Source organism: Gopherus flavomarginatus, chromosome 20, assembly GCF_025201925.1.
Source record: "Gopherus flavomarginatus isolate rGopFla2 chromosome 20, rGopFla2.mat.asm, whole genome shotgun sequence".
Lineage (NCBI taxonomy): Eukaryota > Metazoa > Chordata > Testudines > Testudinidae > Gopherus > Gopherus flavomarginatus.
Window position 1 is genome coordinate 1,044,843 of NC_066636.1, and position 19,459 is coordinate 1,064,301.

The 19,459-nt window shown below is 59.7% G+C and overlaps 1 protein-coding gene across 1 annotated transcript in view; it reads left to right on the top strand.

Moving 5' to 3' along the window:
- The window catches only part of LOC127038336 (uncharacterized), a 67,026-nt gene that overhangs the window by 14,989 nt on the left and 32,578 nt on the right, over positions 1-19,459 (top strand). The window contains exons 11-14 of the mRNA XM_050930919.1: positions 466-599; positions 1,777-1,886; positions 2,114-2,316; positions 2,477-2,710. Coding sequence (XP_050786876.1) covers positions 466-599; positions 1,777-1,886; positions 2,114-2,316; positions 2,477-2,710 — 681 coding nt within the window. The remainder of the gene's footprint in view (positions 1-465; positions 600-1,776; positions 1,887-2,113; positions 2,317-2,476; positions 2,711-19,459) is intronic.

Genomic DNA, 19,459 nt, shown 5'->3' on the forward strand with positions numbered 1-19,459 from the left:
CCCCAGCTACTGATAAGTGGTTTCTTGCCAGGCACGATTTACCAAACTACGTTTTCTGTAACCATCTTAAGCTCAGTTTCTGTGTCTGGCGATAGTGGGGGGCATTAGGACGGGGTCTCCTTCTCACCAGCCTGATGGAATGTGAGGATGTGACTTTCTGCTTCTTAGCTAATGGCTGCAGACAAGGGCCTTATCCAGGGGGTGATTCAGGGTAGTGGGGAAGGGTTGACAGAGGTGACAGATCAGTGCTAGCCAGTGGTTCCACTGGCCCCTCTCTTCCCCCAGCTCTGGGACAGGAATGGGGTGCTCAGAGCAGGGGAGTAGGAGCCAGAACTCCTGGGTTCTCTCCCTGGCGCTGGGAGGGGAGTGGTTCCTAGTGGTTAGAGCGGGGGAGAGGGGCTGGGAGCCAGGACTCCTGGGTCCTCTTGCTATGCGTCTGTCCCAGCTCCGCCCCTCTCTCCCCAGGGTTCTCGCTGGGCTCCACCATCCAGTCACACACCAAGGGCATCTGGATGTGGTGCCTGCCCCACCCCCACCCTCGCCGGGCCGGCCACACCCTGGTGCTGCTGGATACCGAGGGGCTGGGCGACGTGGAGAAGGTGAGTGGGGGGTGATGGGAGAGCAGGGCTGAGTTTCAGCTCTGGGGATCCGGAAGACCTAGGGGGATCAAGAACCCTCTGGATGTGGGAAGGGGCTCTGGGCTGGGAGATGGGTGGCCCAGGGGTCAGCATATGTCAGTCTCCCCTGCCCCATGTGCCCCACCCCATCCCTCTGCAGTGGGACCTGGTGGGCCATGCTCCCCACCCCTGACCTGCAGGGGAAGTTCCAGCTCTCTGCCCCGTATCCCCCTGTCACAGACTCCCAGCCCCCGGGCTCCTTGGCTCCGTATTCCCCTGGGAGGAACCCCCCAGTGTGGCAGCCCTTCTCGGGGGTTCACTGTCTCTCTGGGGTTAGGCCCTCTGGCCTTGCTGCCCCCTGGGACCACACCCCTGAGCCCCCAGCAGCCTGGGGCCCCTCAGGGAGTCCCTCGATCTGGGCCCCTGGGACCCCCACCCTGAGAGGGAGCAACACCCCTGATCTCTAGCTGCAATGACTCTGCCAGCATCACGCAGGAGGTTTATTGAGCGTCTGGACGTAGCCCAGGCTGATCTAATGGCCCTTGGCCCGGCCAGCTGGGTCTGTCCCGGCCCCATGGGTCCATCTGCTCCTTGTCCCCTGCCCAGCCCCTTCCTTCCAGCCGAGACCCCTAAATTCCTTCCCTCACCAGCCCCTCCACCGCCCTTTGTCTTCAGTCCCAGGTTGACAGGCCGCTGAGCCCCTCTCTGCCGTCTGTTGTTCCCCCCTGGCTGGACCCAGCTGGTCAGGTCCCCGGGCCCCTCTCTCCTCAGCCCAGAACCGGCTGCTCCCGAGCCGGGCCGGGCCTCCCCATCGCCAGTTGCTGGGTTCCCTATCTCCAGACCAGTGTCCGAGCCCCTGGCTGCTGGGGGAGGTCACACCTGGCCCCCTGCAATAACAAACCCCCTCCCACCCCTTGTTACACATGCAGCCCCAGGGAAACAGAGGCACACACGGTGTTCATGCAAAACACTAAGAAAATAAGAAAATCCCCCACTTTGTCACACCCCACAACCCTGCTTCTCTGCAGTGGGGTCTGATGGGCCGTGTTTCCCCCTGTGGCCTGCAGGGGAAGCACCAGCTCCCTGCCCAATATCCATCCTGCCCCGCCCCTCTGCAGTGGGGTCCAACGCTGCGATTTCCCCCCTACCTTCCCCGCAGGGCGACACCAAGAACGACACGTGGATCTTCGCGCTGGCCGTGCTGCTCAGCGGCACCTTGGTCTACAACAGCCTGGGCACCATCGACCAGCGCGCCCTGGAGCAGCTGCAGTATCCTGCCCCTGCTGGGAGGGACCCAGGAGCCTGGGAGGTGGGAGCAGCTGGGATTCCCCTCCCATAACTGGGTAGCACCTGTCACACCCTCTTGGGAGCAGGGCTCTGGAGTGGGTGCCAGTAGCAGTGCCACCTTTGGGTGCCGTTCCTGGGGCAGCGGGTGCTGGGCTCAGGGACACCCTGGCAGAGGGGGCTTCGTCTCTGGTTCCTTAGCTGGCCCCCAGCTACGTGACGGAGCTGACGGAGCGCATCAAGGTGAAGGCAGCAGGCGAGGGCGGCCGGCAGGAGGGGGAAGATTCAGCCGAGTTCGTGCGGTTCTTCCCGGCCTTCGTGTGGGCCGTGCGGGATTTCACGCTGCAGCTGCAGCTGGACGGGTGGGAGATCACCGAGGACGAGTACCTGGAGAACGCCCTGAAACGCAGACAAGGTGCCAGCCGTGGGTGGGGACCGGGCTAGGTGGGCCGGGGTGCTGATCTGGGAGGCAGGGAGGGGGTGAGATACTAGGGTAGATGGGCTGTGGGTCTGAGGGGGCAGCAGGGCGGGGCTGGGGGTACCAGGCTGGCTGTGACTCTGGCGGTCTCTCCCAGGCCAGCCCGAGAAGCTGGATCTGCCCAAGAAGTACCTGCGCCAGTACTTCCCTTCCCGCAAGTGCTTCGTGTTTGACCGCCCAGCCCCGCGCCGCGACCTGGCCCGCCTGGACGAGCTCCCCGAGGCAGCACTGAGCCCTGACTTCCTGGAGCAGGCGCAGCGCTTCTGCAGCCACATCCACCAGCACGCGGGCACCAAAACCCTCCCGGGCGGCCACGTGGTGACGGGCACCTGTGAGTGGGGGTCGGGGCGCGGCCCTCGGGAGGAGGATTGGGGCACAGCCCTTGGGGGACGGGGATTGGGGTGCATCCTGGGAGGCTGGGAGGACGGGGATTGGGAGGCGTCGTGGAGGGGTGGAGGGTGGGGACTGGAGTGTGTCACAGGCGCAGGGGATAGGGAGTGGGGCACATTCTGAGCAGGGCTGGGGACAGGGGATCCCAGTGCAGGAGGAGGGATGGGGGCACATCCCAGGCTCATGTATGTGCTGCGGGGTCAGGTCAGGTTGGGGCTCCTGGCCAGGGCTGGAGGGTCCAGGGCCTGTATGGGCAGGCTGGGGGAGGGGCTGGGTGGAAGGAGGCTGCCCCTGCCCCCCTCCGGCTGCGCTGGGCCCCCTGGCGCTGACCCTGCCCCCCTCCGGCTGCGCTGGGCCCCCTGGCGCTGACCCTGCCCCCCTCTGGCTGCGCTGGGCCCCCTGCCCCCCTCCAGCCGCGCTGGTCCCTCTGGCGCTGATACTGTCCCTCCGGCCACACTGGGGAACCTGGTGCTGACCCTGTCCCTCCGGCAGTGCTGGGGAACCTGGCGGTGACCTACGTGGACGCCATCCGCAGCGGGGCAGTGCCCTGCATGGAGAGCGCGGTGCTGGCCCTGGCGCAGATCGAGAACTCAGCGGCGGTGGGGGAGGCCGTGGCTGCCTACGAGGAGCAGCTGGGGCTGCGAGTGGTGCTGCCCACGGAGAGTGTGCAGGAGCTGCTGGAGCTGCACGCCCAGTGCGAGCGGGAGGCACTGCGGGCGTTCTTGGCACGCGCCTTCAAGGACGAGGAGCAGCAATACCAGCGGCAGCTGAAGGTACCAGGGACCCTGCAATGGGAGCGCAGCCCCTCCTGCCCCAGCCTGCAGTGATCCACAGGGGAATAGGGCGTGGGGCATTTCCACTCCAGGGGGTGCTGGTTCCAATCTGGTCCTGAGGAGGGGACTGGCTGGGTCTGTGGAGTGGGGCATGGGGCCTGCAGGGGAGCTGGCCCCAGGGCAGGAAACTGACTGGCTCTCTGGGGCAGGGAATGGGGCACAGGAACTTTCTCCTCCGGGGCGCACCGGCTCCGATGTCCCCTCTCTCCGCAGGACAAACTGGACTCCAAGCGCGCTGAGCTCTGCCGCCAGAACGAGCAGGCATCGTCGGACCGGTGCACGGCCGTGCTCTTGGAGCTGTCGCAGGAGCTGGAGGAGCGGGTCTGCGAGGGGAGCTACTCGGTGCCTGGGGGCTACCAGCGCCTCCTGGACGACCAGCAGGAGATGGTGGAGAAATACCAGCTGGTGCCAGAGAAAGGGATCATGGTGAAATGGCTGAATAGCATTAATTGGGGCTGGGAGCCAGGACTGCTGGGTTTTCTCCCTGGCTCTGGGAGCGAAGTGGGGGCTGATGGTTAGAGCAGGGGGGCTGGGAGCCAGGACTCCTGGGTTCTGTCTCTCGCCATGGCTCTGAGCTGCACACACAGCCTGCGGGTGCCCTGGGGTGGGAGGTACCAATGGCTTCACTGGATCCCGGTGTGGGTTTGTGGTCCAGGTTCGTCCTTGGCTGACGGAATGAGAGGGCAGCACAGAGTCACTGGCTGGTCTGGGGCCCCCTAGGTGTCTGTGGGGAGGCAGGTGCAGGGGGGAGGGTCTGTGGGCCCCTCAATGTGTGGGGAGGCAGGTGCAGGGGGGCAGGCGGGAGGGGCTGTGCAGGGGATGGGTGCAGGTGGGAGGGGCTGAGGGCCCCAGCTCACCCCCTTTCTCCTGGTGCCCCCAGGCGGCCGAGGTGCTGCAGCAGTTTCTGAAGTCCAAGGAGACGGTGGCCCAGGCCATCCTGCAGACGGACCAGAGCCTCACGGACAGACAGAGTGAGATTAAAGGTGACTCCAGAGCTGGGGCTTATAGTCCTGTGACCCCCACAGCCGTATGGATCTGGGGATCTCTTGGCCACAGACTCACCCCCCTGAACGCCATGGCCCCATAGATCCAGTGACCCCTGGCCCTCACAGCCCCATAGACCCAGTGATCCCTGGCTTTCATGGCTCCATAGATCCTGTGACTCCTGGACCGCACAGATACCAGGGCTCTGCAGTCCCATAGATCCAGTGCCTCAAGGTAGGGTCTCAGTGGCCTCCCAGGCCGAGTGACCCATAGATCCGGTGACCCCAGCATCATAGATCCAGTGATCCCAGGACCCCATACATCCAGTGCCCCATGGACGCTGTGACCCCAGGGCCAGGGCTCCATAGATCTGGTGACTCCTGGGCACCGATGACCCAGTGACCCCGAGCCAAGGCTCTGCATCCCAAGCCCCTGGCCCTGACCATGTGCCCCCCTCACCCCCCAGTGGAGCGGGCGCGGGCTGAGGCAGCTGAGCGGGAGGCCCAGCTGAGCCAGGAGATGCAGGCCAGGACAGAGCAGCTGCTGCAGGACCAGGAGCGCAGCCACCAGGAGCACGTCCAGCAGCTGACGGCCAAGATGGAGCAGGACAGGAGGCAGCTGCTGGCCGAGCAGGAGAGAATGCTGGCCCTGAAACTGCAGGTACCTGCCCCGGGCTCCTGGGGATCTGGGCTGCCTGGAGCAGGTGGGGGCGGGAGCCCCCTGGTTCTATCCCCAGCTCTGGGAGCTGAATGGGATCTAGTGGTTAGAAAAATACCAGCTGGTGCCAGAGAAAGGGATCATGGTGAATTGGCTGAATAGCATTAATTGGGGCTGGGAGCCAGGACTGCTGGGTTCTCTCACTGGCTTGGGCGGGGGTCAGCATAGGCTGGTGGGTTAGAACAGGGGGGCTGGGAGCCAGGACTCCTGCGTTGTCTCCTGGCTCTGGGAGGGGGGTGGGGTGGGGTCTGGTGGTTAGAGTGGGGAGGGGAGGTGGGAGCCAGGACCCCTGGCCCCCGCCTCCAGAGCCCCACAGTTCTGTATCGGTGTTACTAACCGTCGGCTCTGTCCCCCAGGAGCAGGAGCGGCTACTGCGCGAGGGGTTCCGGGGGGAGGTGGCGCAGTTGGAGCAGCAGATGCAGAGCCTGAGGAAGGAGATGAGCCGGCCCCGGCGCTCCCCCTGTGTCATCTGCTGAGAACAAAGACCCAGAGGACTCGGGGAGCAGGGCTGGGCTGGCTCCCCTCCCAGCAGCCTGAGACGTGTGGGTGCTGGGCAGAGCCAACCACTAGGGTCGTGGTCCGTTTGCGAGTGGGGGGCTTCTGACTTCGCACTGAGTGATGCTTGTTGTTTACTGAGATTTGATACTGGAAAGCTGTACGCACTGGTGTGTTATTGTAGGGTCTCTCATAAACACTACACCTGCTGCTTGCTCTGGTTTGTTATAGTAGGGTCTCTTGTAAACCCTGGCCCTGCCATGTGCCCAGGTGTGTTATTGTAGGGTCTCTTGTAATCCTGCTGGTGCTAGATGCAGTGCTGTGTTATTGTAGGGTCTGTTGTAAACCCTGGCCCTGGTGTGTGCCCAGGCGTGTCATTGTAGGGTCTCTGCTATGTTACCAGATTTGCTCGTTACTTTGGGGTAGGCTCATTTATTCGGGTTACTCTTCTGGGAGGGAGTTTCTGTAATTCTCTCAATGTGCTGCTTGTGTCACGTGTGTTCTCATATGGAGCTGGGCTGCTCCCTGCTGCAAGTCCCTCCCAATGGAGCTGTCCTGCCAGACCTCAGTTCCCCAGGGCTGCCTCCCTCCAGCCCCAGAATCAGACAGACAGAGCAGGGCTGCCCAGAGGATTTTGGGGGCCTGGGGCAAAGCAATTTTGGGGGCCCTTTCCATAAGAAAAAATTGCAATACTATAGAATACTATATTCTCGTGGAGGCCTGGGGCAAATTGCCCCATTTGCCCCCCCCTCCCCGGTGGCCCTGTGACAGAGACCAGAGAGAGAGAGAGAGACACACACACATCTGAGAGGACCGGGTTCATCAGCACTCCCAGCTGACCCCTCGTATGCCCCAGGTTCAGCACATCCCTGGCCCCACGTTCCCGTTAACAGTTCTGGCAGTAACCCCCTTGATGAGCAAACCCCACAGGAGTTTTGGGCGCTGCAGGGATCTTTAGCTTAGGTCTGAGGAGGAAACCAAAAAACACCCACAAGCGGGGGGGAGAGAGAGAGAAGCAACCAGCTTAATCATGCAAGTTCTTTATTGCCAGGTAATGAAGAGAACCAAGCAAAGCAAACCGTGCTAATATTAACTCTCACTTACATTTGATGATAAAGGTCACATTTAGAAACCTGTCACTGCTCCCACGAGTCAGGGCCAGAAGACTACACCTAGCGAGCGAGAGCTGGGTTCTCACCACTCCGTGAAGCTGGAGTCGATCGGGGGTCCCAGGGATCGTGGTAGCTGAGCCAGGCCGAGCCCCCAGCACGATCGGTCGGGAGAAGATGAAGTCCCCATGGAACTGATGCAGAGTTTGGGTCCAGGCATCAGAGCACTTCCTGGAGCCTGGGTCAGGGTTTTTGTAGGGAAAGGACACTGGTTGAAGGGAGACACTCGGTTTGTTTATGGGTAAACAGTGGAGATACCAGAGTTATTTTGTTCAGGCTGGACGTGGGAGCTGCTGATTCCTGGCCGTGGGCGATGTTCCTTCCAGGGAGCTCACGGTGCAATTAGGCAGCGTCAGTATTTTGGATCCCAATAAAGGATTTCTGACTAGACCTGGTCTGATAACTGCTGAGCTGGGGGGGTGCTGGTGGGTTCATTGACATCTGGAGCAGAGATCCCCCATCATGCACTGCTTCCCTGCTGTTCTGCTCCCAGAGTTCAGGGCGGTTCCTGCCTTGGAGTCTCTGTTCTCCAGTCTGTAGCTAATGGAGATGCCTCCTTGTCCCATCTGTGATGCAGATGACACTCGGTGTTTCCTTAATCCTGTCCCCCTTGTCCCAGGGGTCTAGGTGTGTCTCTCACCCTCCGCCACTGCTCTCTGCAAGGCCTTTCTCTGATGGGTTTTGGTTCGAGCAGAGGCTGGGGGCGGTGGGTCTTTTGTGAGTCAGACAGGTGGGATACAGTGCCCCTGTTCCCCAAGGACACAGAGCTGATGGGACCTCCTGGCTCCGGGGAAGGCAGAGGATGGGCTGGGGAGGCGGCTTGGCAGAGTTGTGCCCCCCTCAACACCTGAGACCTGGGGGGTGGTAGGCTGGGTCGGGGGGTGGTGACCTCAGGTGATTTCTCCCTTCAATGACTTCCTGGTCCACGAGGCTCCCCTCCCCACATCAGCCCAGGACAGAGTGGGCTCGGGGAGGGGAGTGGGGTCTGGTGGTTAGAGCAGGGGGGACTGGGATCCAGGATGTCTGGGCTCTATCCCCATCTCCTGTACTGTCATCCTGTGTGACTTCGGGCTAGTCACGTCACAGTCCAGTGCCTCAGTTTCCCCCCGCCTCTCGGGGCTGTGAGGACGAAACTTGTTTATCAGGTGCTGAGCGGATGGTGCTATCGACACACATGGTGTTAACATGGAGATCTGCAGCAAACGGCTCCGACTCCCCTTTGTGCCCCTATGACCGTGTAAATGCACCTGCTCCCAGGACTCCACCCTGCCGGTGCTGTAAAGGGGCCTCTGGGTGCCCGAGAGCTTAGGGCCAAAGCACCCTGGAGTGGGGGGAGCGGTGGGATGACTCCTGGGTACATCTGGGGTCTGCTCCCAGCCCATAGCTGGTGGTCGAGCTAGAACGGGACTTTTAGAGGCTGGAGTGACAAAGCCCCCATCCCGTCCCCAGCAAAGCCTCTCCTGGGGTGAGGCCGCCACTTGTCAGACTGCAGGGATGGGGTCCACCCCCCCCCAGGTGATCTGCATTCACCTGCTGTGTCAGCTGCACCAGAGGAATTGGGGGGCGGGGGCAGCGTGACTCTCATTCCTCTCTTCCTTGAACCAAACCTACTGGGGATGAACTGAGCCACTGGAAGCTCCTGTCGGAAGGCGGCCGGCAGCTGGAGCCCCGGCGAGAAAGGGGAAGGGTTGGGTTTGGCCCGTTTTCCAACCGTAAATTCATGCGGTCCCAGCATCAGGAATGGTGCGTGGGAGGCCGCGGATCAGGGCAACGGCTGCTGTCCTCAGGACTGGAGCAATCGCACGTCTCAACGCCCGGCATGCTGGCCCCAGGCGAGCCCTAGTGCAGCCGGCGAGGCGAGCTCAGCGGGCAGGCGAGAAGCAGCGGTTCCCTCCTGCTCAGGTGCTCTGAAGCGCGGCGGGTGGGTTCCCCTGGTTCGGCTCCGTGGCTGGGTCCCTGCGCGCAGTCTGCCCCTCGCCCTGCCCAGAGCCGGCAGGACTTGCGGGGAGCTGAGCTGAGGGGAAGCGCTGCCCGGCTCCGGATGAGAACGCTGCTGGGCGGCCGCGGTGTCGGCCGCGGTGTCTTGGACGCCCCACGAGGACTCGCTGTGGCGCCCTCCTGCCGCAGTGAACCCCACGGAGCTGGGAGCAGGGCCGCGGCAGGTCCCTGTGCGGCCGGACGGGCACAGACTGAGGTGCAGAGGTGGGCGGCCCTTCACCGTGTGCACTGACCATTCACCCCTGACCTGGCTGCACCAAATGAAAGGGGCTAATGCCAAGTGGCTGAGATGGGGCCTGCTCCTGCAGGGGTACGACATGGAGGTGGTCCATGTGCGGGGGAGGCCAATGTTATAGCTGATGCTTTATCACAGGGCAGGGCTCTGAACTTCCCCAGGCCCCTGGCTAAGTGACCCTGCTCCGTTCAGCCTCGAAATGGGGGAGTACGGCTGCTCTGGGCCTGGGGCCCCGCCTTCCCCTGCTGGCCTGGCCTGGTGGTCCCCTCCCCCTGGCACAGCCTCTCAACTGCAGCCCCCTGGCCTGGCAGTGCCCCCTCTCGGTGGGCTTCCACCCAGTTAACACCCCGTGGGTTCTGCTTGGCTGCCATGTCCTTCATCTTCAGGCACTGGCCACCTTGTGCCCCTTTTGGCCACAGTAATTACATTTCAGGTCCCTCAAGTCCCAGGCGGGGGGTCGGCCCGCCCCAGTGTTCCTGGCCACCCCTGAGCTGGGCTTCCTGGAGTCCCACCTTGGAGAGGTCTCAGGGTGACTCCCCTTCTGAGCCCCCAGTGTGGGTCTCCCTTCTGCCCCTGATCTGCTGTCCACAAACTCATCCGCCAGTGACCCCACACTGCGCAGATCCTTGGGCTTCCGGCCCACTCGCCACATCTTAAGGTCTGGAGGGCAGATGTCATCCAGCTGCTCCAACCCCACAGGTTATACACGTCCTCTGCGGTGGTGGCCCCTGTGCCCTTCCCCCACTTGTGGAGATATTTCCCCAGCAGGCTGGTGACCTCTTTGTAAGTGACACCTGGGGTCTTGCGTACACCCTGGAATAATTTCCTGTTCGCCTCGGGTCAGTTCAACCTTCAGCAGCAAAGCCTGTTTGAACAGGTCATAGCCCCTGTCTCAACACCATCCACTGGGCTGAATGTCTCTCTGGGGTCCAAACCCAAATAAATCCGTTTTACTCAGTATAAAGCTTATACAGAGTAAACTCATAAATTGTTCGCCCTCTATAACACTGACAGAGAGAGATGCACAGCTGTTCCCCCCTCCCCAGTATTAATCCGTACTCTGGGTTAATTAATAAGTAAAAAGCGATTTTATGTGTAACCCTTCTGCCCCTCTGAGTTGGCAGCAACAAGGGCCGGGTTCAGTATCCAGGGGCTCCGTTTCAATAACACAATGCAAAACTGGCTAGAGCCCCCCACCCAGTGACCTGGGACACTTACATACCACACCCCCTTGGGTGCCTCTAGGAGGCAATACTTCCCCTCTCACAAGCATGGAGTCTGAGTGTAGCAAAATCCTTTTAATGAAGGAAACAATGTGGCATCACATTGGAGAAATACCACAAACAGGATTATAACACAAACCATAAAAAACCCAGCTCCAAGTACGTCTGGCAATGTCCTTTCCCCCTTAGGGTCTTAAGTCCAATCAACCCAAAGTCCAACAACCCGAAAGTCTCTGGTCAGTGCCACCCCAGAGTTCAAAAGTTTATCTGCAGAGTTTTACCACCCCCCCGCCCCAGCTTGGGTGGAAATGGGGAGAGGGGAAGCCCACACAGGGTGTTAAGGGGCACCTTAAGTGGGCCAGGGCCAACTGCTCTGCCTCTCCCTGGAGTTCTGCTGCAGCCTTCACCACGACCAACTCCACTACACCAGCTGTGCCGCTCCTCCAGCCGACCCATGAGTCACTCCAGCCTCCCTGCAAACCGCTCCACTCGGCTCACTGTTCCATGGGCTGCTCCAACATGCTGCAGACTGCTCCGCTCTGCCAGCCGCTTAGCGATAGATCTTCAGGCTCCCCCACTAGTTAACACAGCACTCAGCTCAGCTCTTAGTAGGGGAGCCCTGGTGCTGGTGCACCATTAGCCCAACATGAATTCAGCTCAGCAGTCTCTAGATGGAGTCCTAATGGAATCAAAATTAGCTCTGCTCTTTAACAGTGGAGAGAGGAGGATGTGCAATTGGTGTTCCAGGCCCTCAAAAGGGGGCCCATGCTATCAGGTACACACCCCAATCCCCAACCCCTCTCAATTCACTGGGTTTTGGAACCCATGTCCCTTGTCTAGCAAGCGTCACTTAATTTAGGTTGAGTCATTTCTGTCATAAAGCAGTCTCATAGTTCCTCATTCACATAATTAGGGTGACAGCACTTTTTTTTCCTCCTGCCCTAATAACAAGGAAATTGGGGGTCCCAGCTGTCAAAATAACCATCCCAGGCTGCCCTGAGCTTATGCTAGATGGGGTGGGTGTGCCCGTGCAAATACTTGGAATTGCTTTCCACACTCCCCATAATTCCCCATCAGATGTCAAGTTAGAGCTCATCCTGACTCTGCTTACATATTCAATACAGAAAGTAGGATTTGAGTGGTTCCAAGTAGTAACAGACAGAACAAAGTAAATCACCAAGCAAAATAAAATAAAACACGCAAATCTATGTCTAATCAAACGGAATACAGATAATGCCACCCTCGGAGATGCTTCAGTAAGTTTTTTCCTCAGACTGGACCCTTTCCAGGCCTGGGCACAATCCTTCCCCCTGATACAGCCCTTGTTCCAGCTCAGGTGGTAGCCAGGGGATTCCTCATGACGGCTCCTCCCCCTTTGTTCTGTTTCATCCCTTTATATCTCTTTTGCATAAGGCAGGAATCCTTTGTCCCTCTCTGGGTCCCCCACTCCAGTGGAAAAGCACCAGGTTAAAGATGGATTCCAGTTCAGGTGACATGATCACATGACACTACAAGACTTCATTGCCCACTTGCCAGCACACTCCCGTACAGGGAGACTCACATGTAAAACACCCGTCTGCAGACAATGGTCCTGGTTGATGGGAGCCATCAAGATTCCAAACCACCATTAATGGCCCACACTTTGCATAGTTACAATAGGCCCTCAGGGTTGTGTTTCATATTTCTAGTTTCAGATCCAAGAGTGGCACATTTATACAAACAGGATGACCACACTCAGTAGATTATAAGCTTTTTAATGATACCTTACAAGAGACCTTTTGCATGAAGTGTATTCCAGTTACATAATATTCACACTCATTAGCATATTTTTATAAAATCATATAGACTGCAATGTCACGGGGTGGACAAGGAGACACCCTGCACACGCCACGGCCCGGGCACTCACTTGCCTGATTGCCACACCTCTCTGCCTGCCATCTCACTGGCTGCACAGCTCCACCAGCCCTAACGAGACGTCTTCAGGGCCCCCCACTTCTCACAGCACTCAGTGATTTCAGCTGCTAGTGGGGGAGCCGCACTGCTCACACACCCTGGGAAGTCCTGTGCACTGTCACAGACACTGTCCCATAGCAGGACTAGTGCTTAGGTGCCAGTGTAGCAAGTAACAGTCTAAATTAGCTCTGTTCTTACACAGTGGGGAGAAGGGTCCAGTGGTGGCACCCCCACAGCTGCCTTGTCCTAGACACCCAGAGGCCCCATTACAGCACCAGTGGGGGGGAGCCTTGGGAGTGGGGCTGCAGTTACTTGGCCATAGGGGCATGCAGGGAAATCAGAGCCGGTCACCGAAGATCCCTGTGTTGCCACTGTGCATGTAGAGAGCACCATCCTCTCAGCACCTAACAAACAAACACTACTTTGTCCTCACAGAGGGAAGGTCCCCATTCCACAGAGGGGAAACTGAGGAATGGAACGGCGATGTGCACAGCACAGAGTTACCAACAATTACAGTGCAGGAGATGTGGAGAGAACCAAGACATCCTGACTCCAGCCAACCTGCTCTGACCACTAGACCCTGCTCCTCTCCGAGAGCTGGGGACAGAACCCAGGTGTCCTGTGATTTCATTTTTCAGACAACTCTGGGTCGTATGTTAGTAGCTGTGGGTTGTGGCAGATCACAGGAATTAGTTAGAAGAAACTTTTGATTGTGCAGAGAAGCAGCATTTGTGGGACTTCCTGCCCCGCCAGGGGAACCCCACAGGGGCCCGGCTACTTTCATTTCTGGGTTTTACTCAAGTTGCTCATCCCCTTTCCCCACTGGTGCCTGGATCTCAGCTAATCGGACATGCTGGCGATGGCTCTCAGCCCCTCCCAGATGCTGCTGAAAATGCTTGACAGAAAGTCTCTCTTGCTGGTGGAGCTGATCTCCCGCCGGAGCCTTGAGATCTTGTCCTCCATCAGCCTGGTTTTCTCCGTGAATCCCTTCTGCAGCATGGCCTCCTGCCCCCTCAGCTCACTCTGCAGCTCCCCTCTTCTCTGCCTAGGGGAGGAGGCATCAGGGATGGGGGTGGGGGAGCTTGGCATGATGTGGTGTGGGGGGCAGGTGGCTGGGGCTCCCCCAAGAAGGAATTCAACTGTTGCAGATTAGAGGCAGGCAGCTGCCACCTGGGCAAGACAGAGAACCAATCAGAGGATTGGGCTGGACACTGACCAGGTTTTTGACCCCACCCCTAAGCTCACCCCCTATATAGGATGCTGCCTGGCCTGCTTTTGCTTTTGCTTTTGCTTTTCACGTCAACCCAAGAGGCTGAAAGTGGCAGAGAAGGAAAGTGGCAAAGCGTGGGACAGTCACAGGCCTAAGGATTCCCTCCCTCAGGGGGTCCCCTGGGGAAGCAGATCAGCATTGTATGTTGCTAACATGACTGCAAGCCATTTTGGGGGAGGGTCAAAGGTGTGAGTGTGGAGTGGAAGATTCCTTTGCAGGTTGCTAGCGGCCAAAGGAGGAGGAAGGAAGAGAGCAGAGAACGGGTTAACTCGACACCTCAGCGAGCTCTGAAGATAAGACACTGGCCCCTGGTCCAAGGTCACGGCGAGACGTCTGCAGCTGCATTCACATCTTACCTAACCCCAGCCAGCCGGGGGAAAAGGAGAACTAAGCTGAGCAGGACTGAGAAGACCGCAAAAAAAAGCAGAACGGCGAAGGCCAACAGGCGGGGAAGGGAAACAAGGTTTTGTGTCCCTGGAGCCAGTGTGTTTTGGGAAGCTGAGGAGGCCACAGAGAGCCGGTTTGGGATGGTACAAAGAGCACCAGGAACAGAAGTCCCTGAACAAAACGCCTCCCAGAAGAACCCAGAGCTTAAAAACCCTCCTGAGAGCCAAAGCAAGTTGGAGTTCACAGTGGACCCTGGAAGACCGGTGCCCTCCCCCTCTTGGCCAGCCTCAGATCGTGTTTGTGTGAGTTTGAAAGTGGGTTAGGGCTGGGGTACTAATGCTTTCTTGCTTCCTTTGAGTGACGTGGCAGCAGGGCCAGCTCTAGCCATTTTGCCACCCCAAGCATGGTGGCACGCCGTGGGGGGCGCTCTGCTGCTCGCCGGTTCCGCAACTCTGGTGGACCTCCCGCAGGCGTGCCTGCGGATGCTCCACCAGAGCCACGGGACCAGCGGACCCTCCACAGAGACGCCTGCGGGAGGTCCACCGGAGCCGCCTGCTGCCCTCCCGGCAAGTGGCAGAGCGCCCCCCGCGGCGCACCACCCCAAGCACACGCTTGGCACGCTGGAGCCTGGAGCCGGCCCTGCGTGGGAGTAGTCCCAACACTCACTGCTGTTATTTTATTATTTTATTAATAAAGCTTTAAAATTCAGTCACTTGGCGTGCTCCTTCATCTCCTCACCGAGAGATTCTGCGGCCTCAGCCTGATCACCTGACACCGCAGGTAGATTGGTCACAGATATCTGTCACAGGACATCCCCCTACGTTGGAGAGAAACACCGGACAGTTAAAGAAGGTAAGTCCTCTGCCTTCGTCCCACCGCGCCCCAGGATGTTACTGGGATGAGTTCACCCTGAAAAGGTTGCCTGGTAGTACCTCAGTTCAGAGTGTGTGGGGGGTGGGGGGAATCGCCCCCCTTCTGACAGACCTGTGCCAGCCAAATTCCCAGTATGGACGCAGCTCTAGCAGCAAAAGTTTCAGGCTGTCTGGGTACAAGAACTCGTTGGCTGGGAGAAGCTGCGTCCCACCAGCAGGGTTTGCCAGTGCAGCCCTTTTGTGCAGAGACGGCTTTAGCTGCAGCACCATTATTCATGGCTGAAGATCCGTTTCACGGCACGTGGGGGAACCGGACTGTCTGTCATTATCTTGCAGAGCGAGGCTGGTGGAACAGAAGCTAGAGGGGAGGCAGGGAAGGTCCTGGAGGAGAGTCAGGTCCATCCTGGTGAGTGCAGCAATGACGAAACACCTTCCAAAACCTGGCCCAAGTGTCGGGCAGTCTGTGGGGGAGCTCGGACGTGACCCCAGCTCCCAGGCTCACGCTCTAAGCACTGGACCATCCTGCCTGTCCAGGAGCGCCAGGGCTTGTCTGCCCCGGGGTGAGCTGCTGCGGGCGACACTGGGGTCCGTACGCTGCATGCGGGTGAGTGGAAGGGTCTCCCGCAGTTTGACTCTGTGTCTCATTCCCCTCCCATGTCTCACCCCCTCACGCTGACCCTCCCCGCTCTGTGTCCCGCAGGCCGCCCCCCCATCGCGATGGAGATCCCCATGCCGGCCCCCATCTGCCTGATCGAGAACAGCCCGGCGGGGGAGCTGCGGGTGCAGCAGGAGGCACTGCGGGTGCTGGCGGAGATCTCCCAGCCCGTGGTGGTGGTGGCCATCGCCGGGCTGTACCGCACCGGCAAGTCCTACCTCATGAACCGACTGGCCAGCAAGAGAACGGGTGAGAGACGTGAGCCCGGCCCCCGGGTGCCAGGACTCCTGGGTTCTCTCCCTGGTGCTGGGAGGGGAGTGAGGTCTAGTGGGTGAGAGGAGGGAGGAGGGGCTGGGAGCCAGGACTCCTGGGTTCTCCCCCTGGCGCTGGGAGGGGAGTAGGGTCTAGTGGTTGAGGGGGGTAGGACTCCTGGGTTCTCTCCCCGACTTTGGGAGGGGAGTAGGGTGTGATGGTTAGAGCAGGGGAAGCTAGGAGCCAGGACTCCTGGGTCCCCTCACTCTGCGTCTGTCCCAGCCCCGTCCCTCTCTCCCCAGGGTTCTCGCTGGGCTCCACCATCCAGTCCCACACCAAGGGCATCTGGATGTGGTGCCTGCCCCACCCCCACCCCCGCCGGGCCGGCCACACCCTGGTGCTGCTGGACACCGAGGGGCTGGGCGACGTGGAGAAGGTGAGTGGGGGTGGGGTGGGGGCAGCGTATGAGAATCAGCCAATTTGCAGAGCAGGATGGAATGTCCCTCGGCACGCAGGGGCTGCTGGGACTTGTAGTTCAGGGCAAGGCATGCTGGGAAAGGGGCTGGGGTATTTAAGGAGCTCCCTGCCCCTCTGCGCACAGACACTCCTGGCAAACCCCCTGCAGGAGAGGGGGCAGCGTCTGAGGAGGAGCCAGTGCCCTCTCAGGGGGCAGTGCCAATGTCTGGAGGGCTGGGGATGCCATGGCGGGGCTGGGAAGGGAGGCTGGGGTGGGGCTGGAAACGCTTCTCCTGCCCAGGAAGAGCTGTAGAGACGTTTAAAATGTTTCCTGTCCTGAATTGTGAGGAAAAATCAAAATGGGGGGAAAGTGCCAGGGCTTGAAAATCAGAAACGTGCCCTGGGTGTGGGTCATGCAAAAAACATGGATCATTTTCAAACGTTTCATTTTGATTTTCCACTTTTTTTTCTTTTGAACTTGGTACAAATTTACCAAAACATTGACAACGAGATGTCGTTTTGCCTTGAAAAACCCAGTTGGGCCGTTTCCACAATTCAGAAACTTTTATTCCCAATAATTTTTCAAGTGAGGAAATTCACCTTAACTGTCCCCGTTTCGTCAGTGGTTTTGGTATAAAAAATTGGAATGTTCTTCAGTGACAATTTCCCGACCCGCTGTAGGGATGGAGGGCAGGGCTGGCATTCCAGAGAGCCGGGATCAAATCCCTGCTCCACAGACCCCCGGTGTGAGTGTGGACTCAGTTTCCCCTCCCCGCCTGCCAGAGGGAGTGTGATGATAAATACATTCGCTCTGGAGAGGGGCTCAGACATGGCCGATAAAATGGATCCTTTGAGAAGGATCCTGCAGCCTTGGCCTTACATTGGCTTTGCCCTGCCGTACGGAGAGGGAAGAGGTGGCGTTGCCACCGCTGGGGATAAAAGAGGATGGAACCTGAAAAATGCACGAGAGCAGCTGCAAACCACCAGCCTGCAGTGGGGGCAGGAGTGGCACCAGGGTTTTTGGCACCCTAGGCGGGGGTCCTTCCGTGCTCCCAGTCGTTGGCGGCAATTCTGTGGTGGGGGGCCCTTCCGCGCCCCCGGTCTCCGGGGCACTTCGGCGGCGGGTCCTGGAGCGCGGAAGGACCCCCCCACCGCCGAATTGCCGCTGAGAGCGGCAAAATGCCGCCCCCCCCAAATCCTGGCAGGTCGCCTAAATGGAAGCGCCAGCCCTGAGTGGGGGCCGCTGCAGCTAGACCCCAGGGGGCAGGGAGATGTCGCCTTCCCAAAGTTTAAATGCAGCCGTGTGGCTTAGGAATTTTCTTCAGTAAGAGGGGAGCAATGGGAGCTCCCGCCCCCTCCCGTGCCTCTGGGAGCTGGGGATTTAACAGGTTGGGGGAGGGAAATATGCCAACCCCAAATAGTGACTCTGCTGGGTTGGAGAATGGGAATTCAGTGTGGCCTGGACTGGGACTTCAGAGAACTGGGGGCTGTTCCAGTGGCCACCCTCCCCCATGCCTCAGTTTCCTCATCTGTGTCATGGGGCTGGCAATCCCACCGTGCTCTGTGATGGGCTGTGAGCTCTGCAACTGGGATGCACTCAGGATGGTGATGGTGGGTGTTGTTCCAGGGCAACACAAAGAACGACACGTGGATCTTCGCGCTGGCCGTGCTGCTCAGCAGCACCCTGGTCTATAACAGCATGGGCACCATCAACCAGCAGGCCATGGACCAGCTGCAGTATCCTGCCCTGTGGACCCAGGGGGGGCCCATCTCCCTGGGGAAGGGACCCGCGGTTCCATCCAAACGCTTCACTCCCCAGTGAAATCGGGACCCGCAGCACAGGGTGTGCACCATGGCCCCCTCTAGTGGCTGCCCCATGTAGGGGAGTAACAACCCACTACTGCCACCAGCTGTCAGAGTCGCTCCTTCCCGTGCAGGGCACCGGGTGTTGTGATGGAATATCCTCCCCTACCTGCTGTCCCTTCTGAGCCCCATCGCAGGTGGGTAGAGGGGCCTCTGAGGGAGCGGGACCCCACTGTGGGGGGCCCCACATCTCCTCCTCCTTAGCTGGCCCCCAGCTACGTGACGGAGCTGACGGAGCGCATCAAGGTGAAGCCGGCGGCTGAGGGCAGCCGAGGGGACGTGAAGGCGGCAGGCGAGGGCGGCTGGCAGGAGGGGGAGGATTCGGCCGAATTCGTGCGGTTCTTCCCGGCCTTCGTGTGGGCCGTGCGGGATTTCATGCTGGACCTGCAGCTGGACGGGCGGAAGATCACTGAGGACGAGTACCTAGAAAACGCCCTGAAACTAAAGCCAGGTAGGGGAGTGGTGCTGGCCCAGTGCTCCAGGGCAGAGCTAAGGGGATGGGGTGGGGGCTGTCCCCTGGCTGTCAGGGCTGTGCCAATGGCTGTGCTGCTGGGGGGTGACTTTTGCTCAAGACACAAACCCAGGCCATCGACATCTGGTGGGTGTTACCAGTTCCTGGGAATTGGGACTTTCACTGTCCTGGCCACATTCTAGCTGGGATGGTTCCCCGGCCCCCTTCAATCCCCCCTTCCTGCCCCAGATAGCAGGGTCTCTTCCTCCCATGGGAATCTGTTCATTAGTCGTACGCTGCCCCCCAGAAGCAGCCACATCTTGGCTAAGGCTCTGCCCGGCTCCCCGCTCTTGCCAGGCAGCAGCAAACAGGACCAGCCCTACAACTTGCCCCGAAAGTGCATCCGCCAGTTCTTCCCGGCCCGGAAATGCTTCGTCTTCGTCCAGCCGGCCAGCAGGAAGCGCCTACGCCGGCTGGAGGAACTGCAGGAGGATGAGCTGGACTCTGAGTTCCAGGAGCAGGTGGCCCAGTTCTGCCACCATGTCTGGGAGATTTCGAAGACCAAGACCCTCCTGGGTGGCCACGTGGTGACCGGGGCCAGTGAGTGTCGGTAGCCCTTGGGCTGGGGGATACTGGGGCAAACGGGGCTCATGGGGTGCTGGGCGGGACAAACCGAGCTGGGATGGGGTCCCATATGGCCAGCACTGGTGAGAGCGATGCAGAAGCCTGCGTCCAGCTCTGGGGTGCGCTGTTAGAAGGGGCGCTGGAAAATCATCGAGGGTTGGAGCAGAGGAATGGAAATGACCCATGGGGGAGAACAGGGCGTGCAGAGCCAGACAGAGCAGGTCCGATTAGCGCGTCCCAGGGAAGATGATGG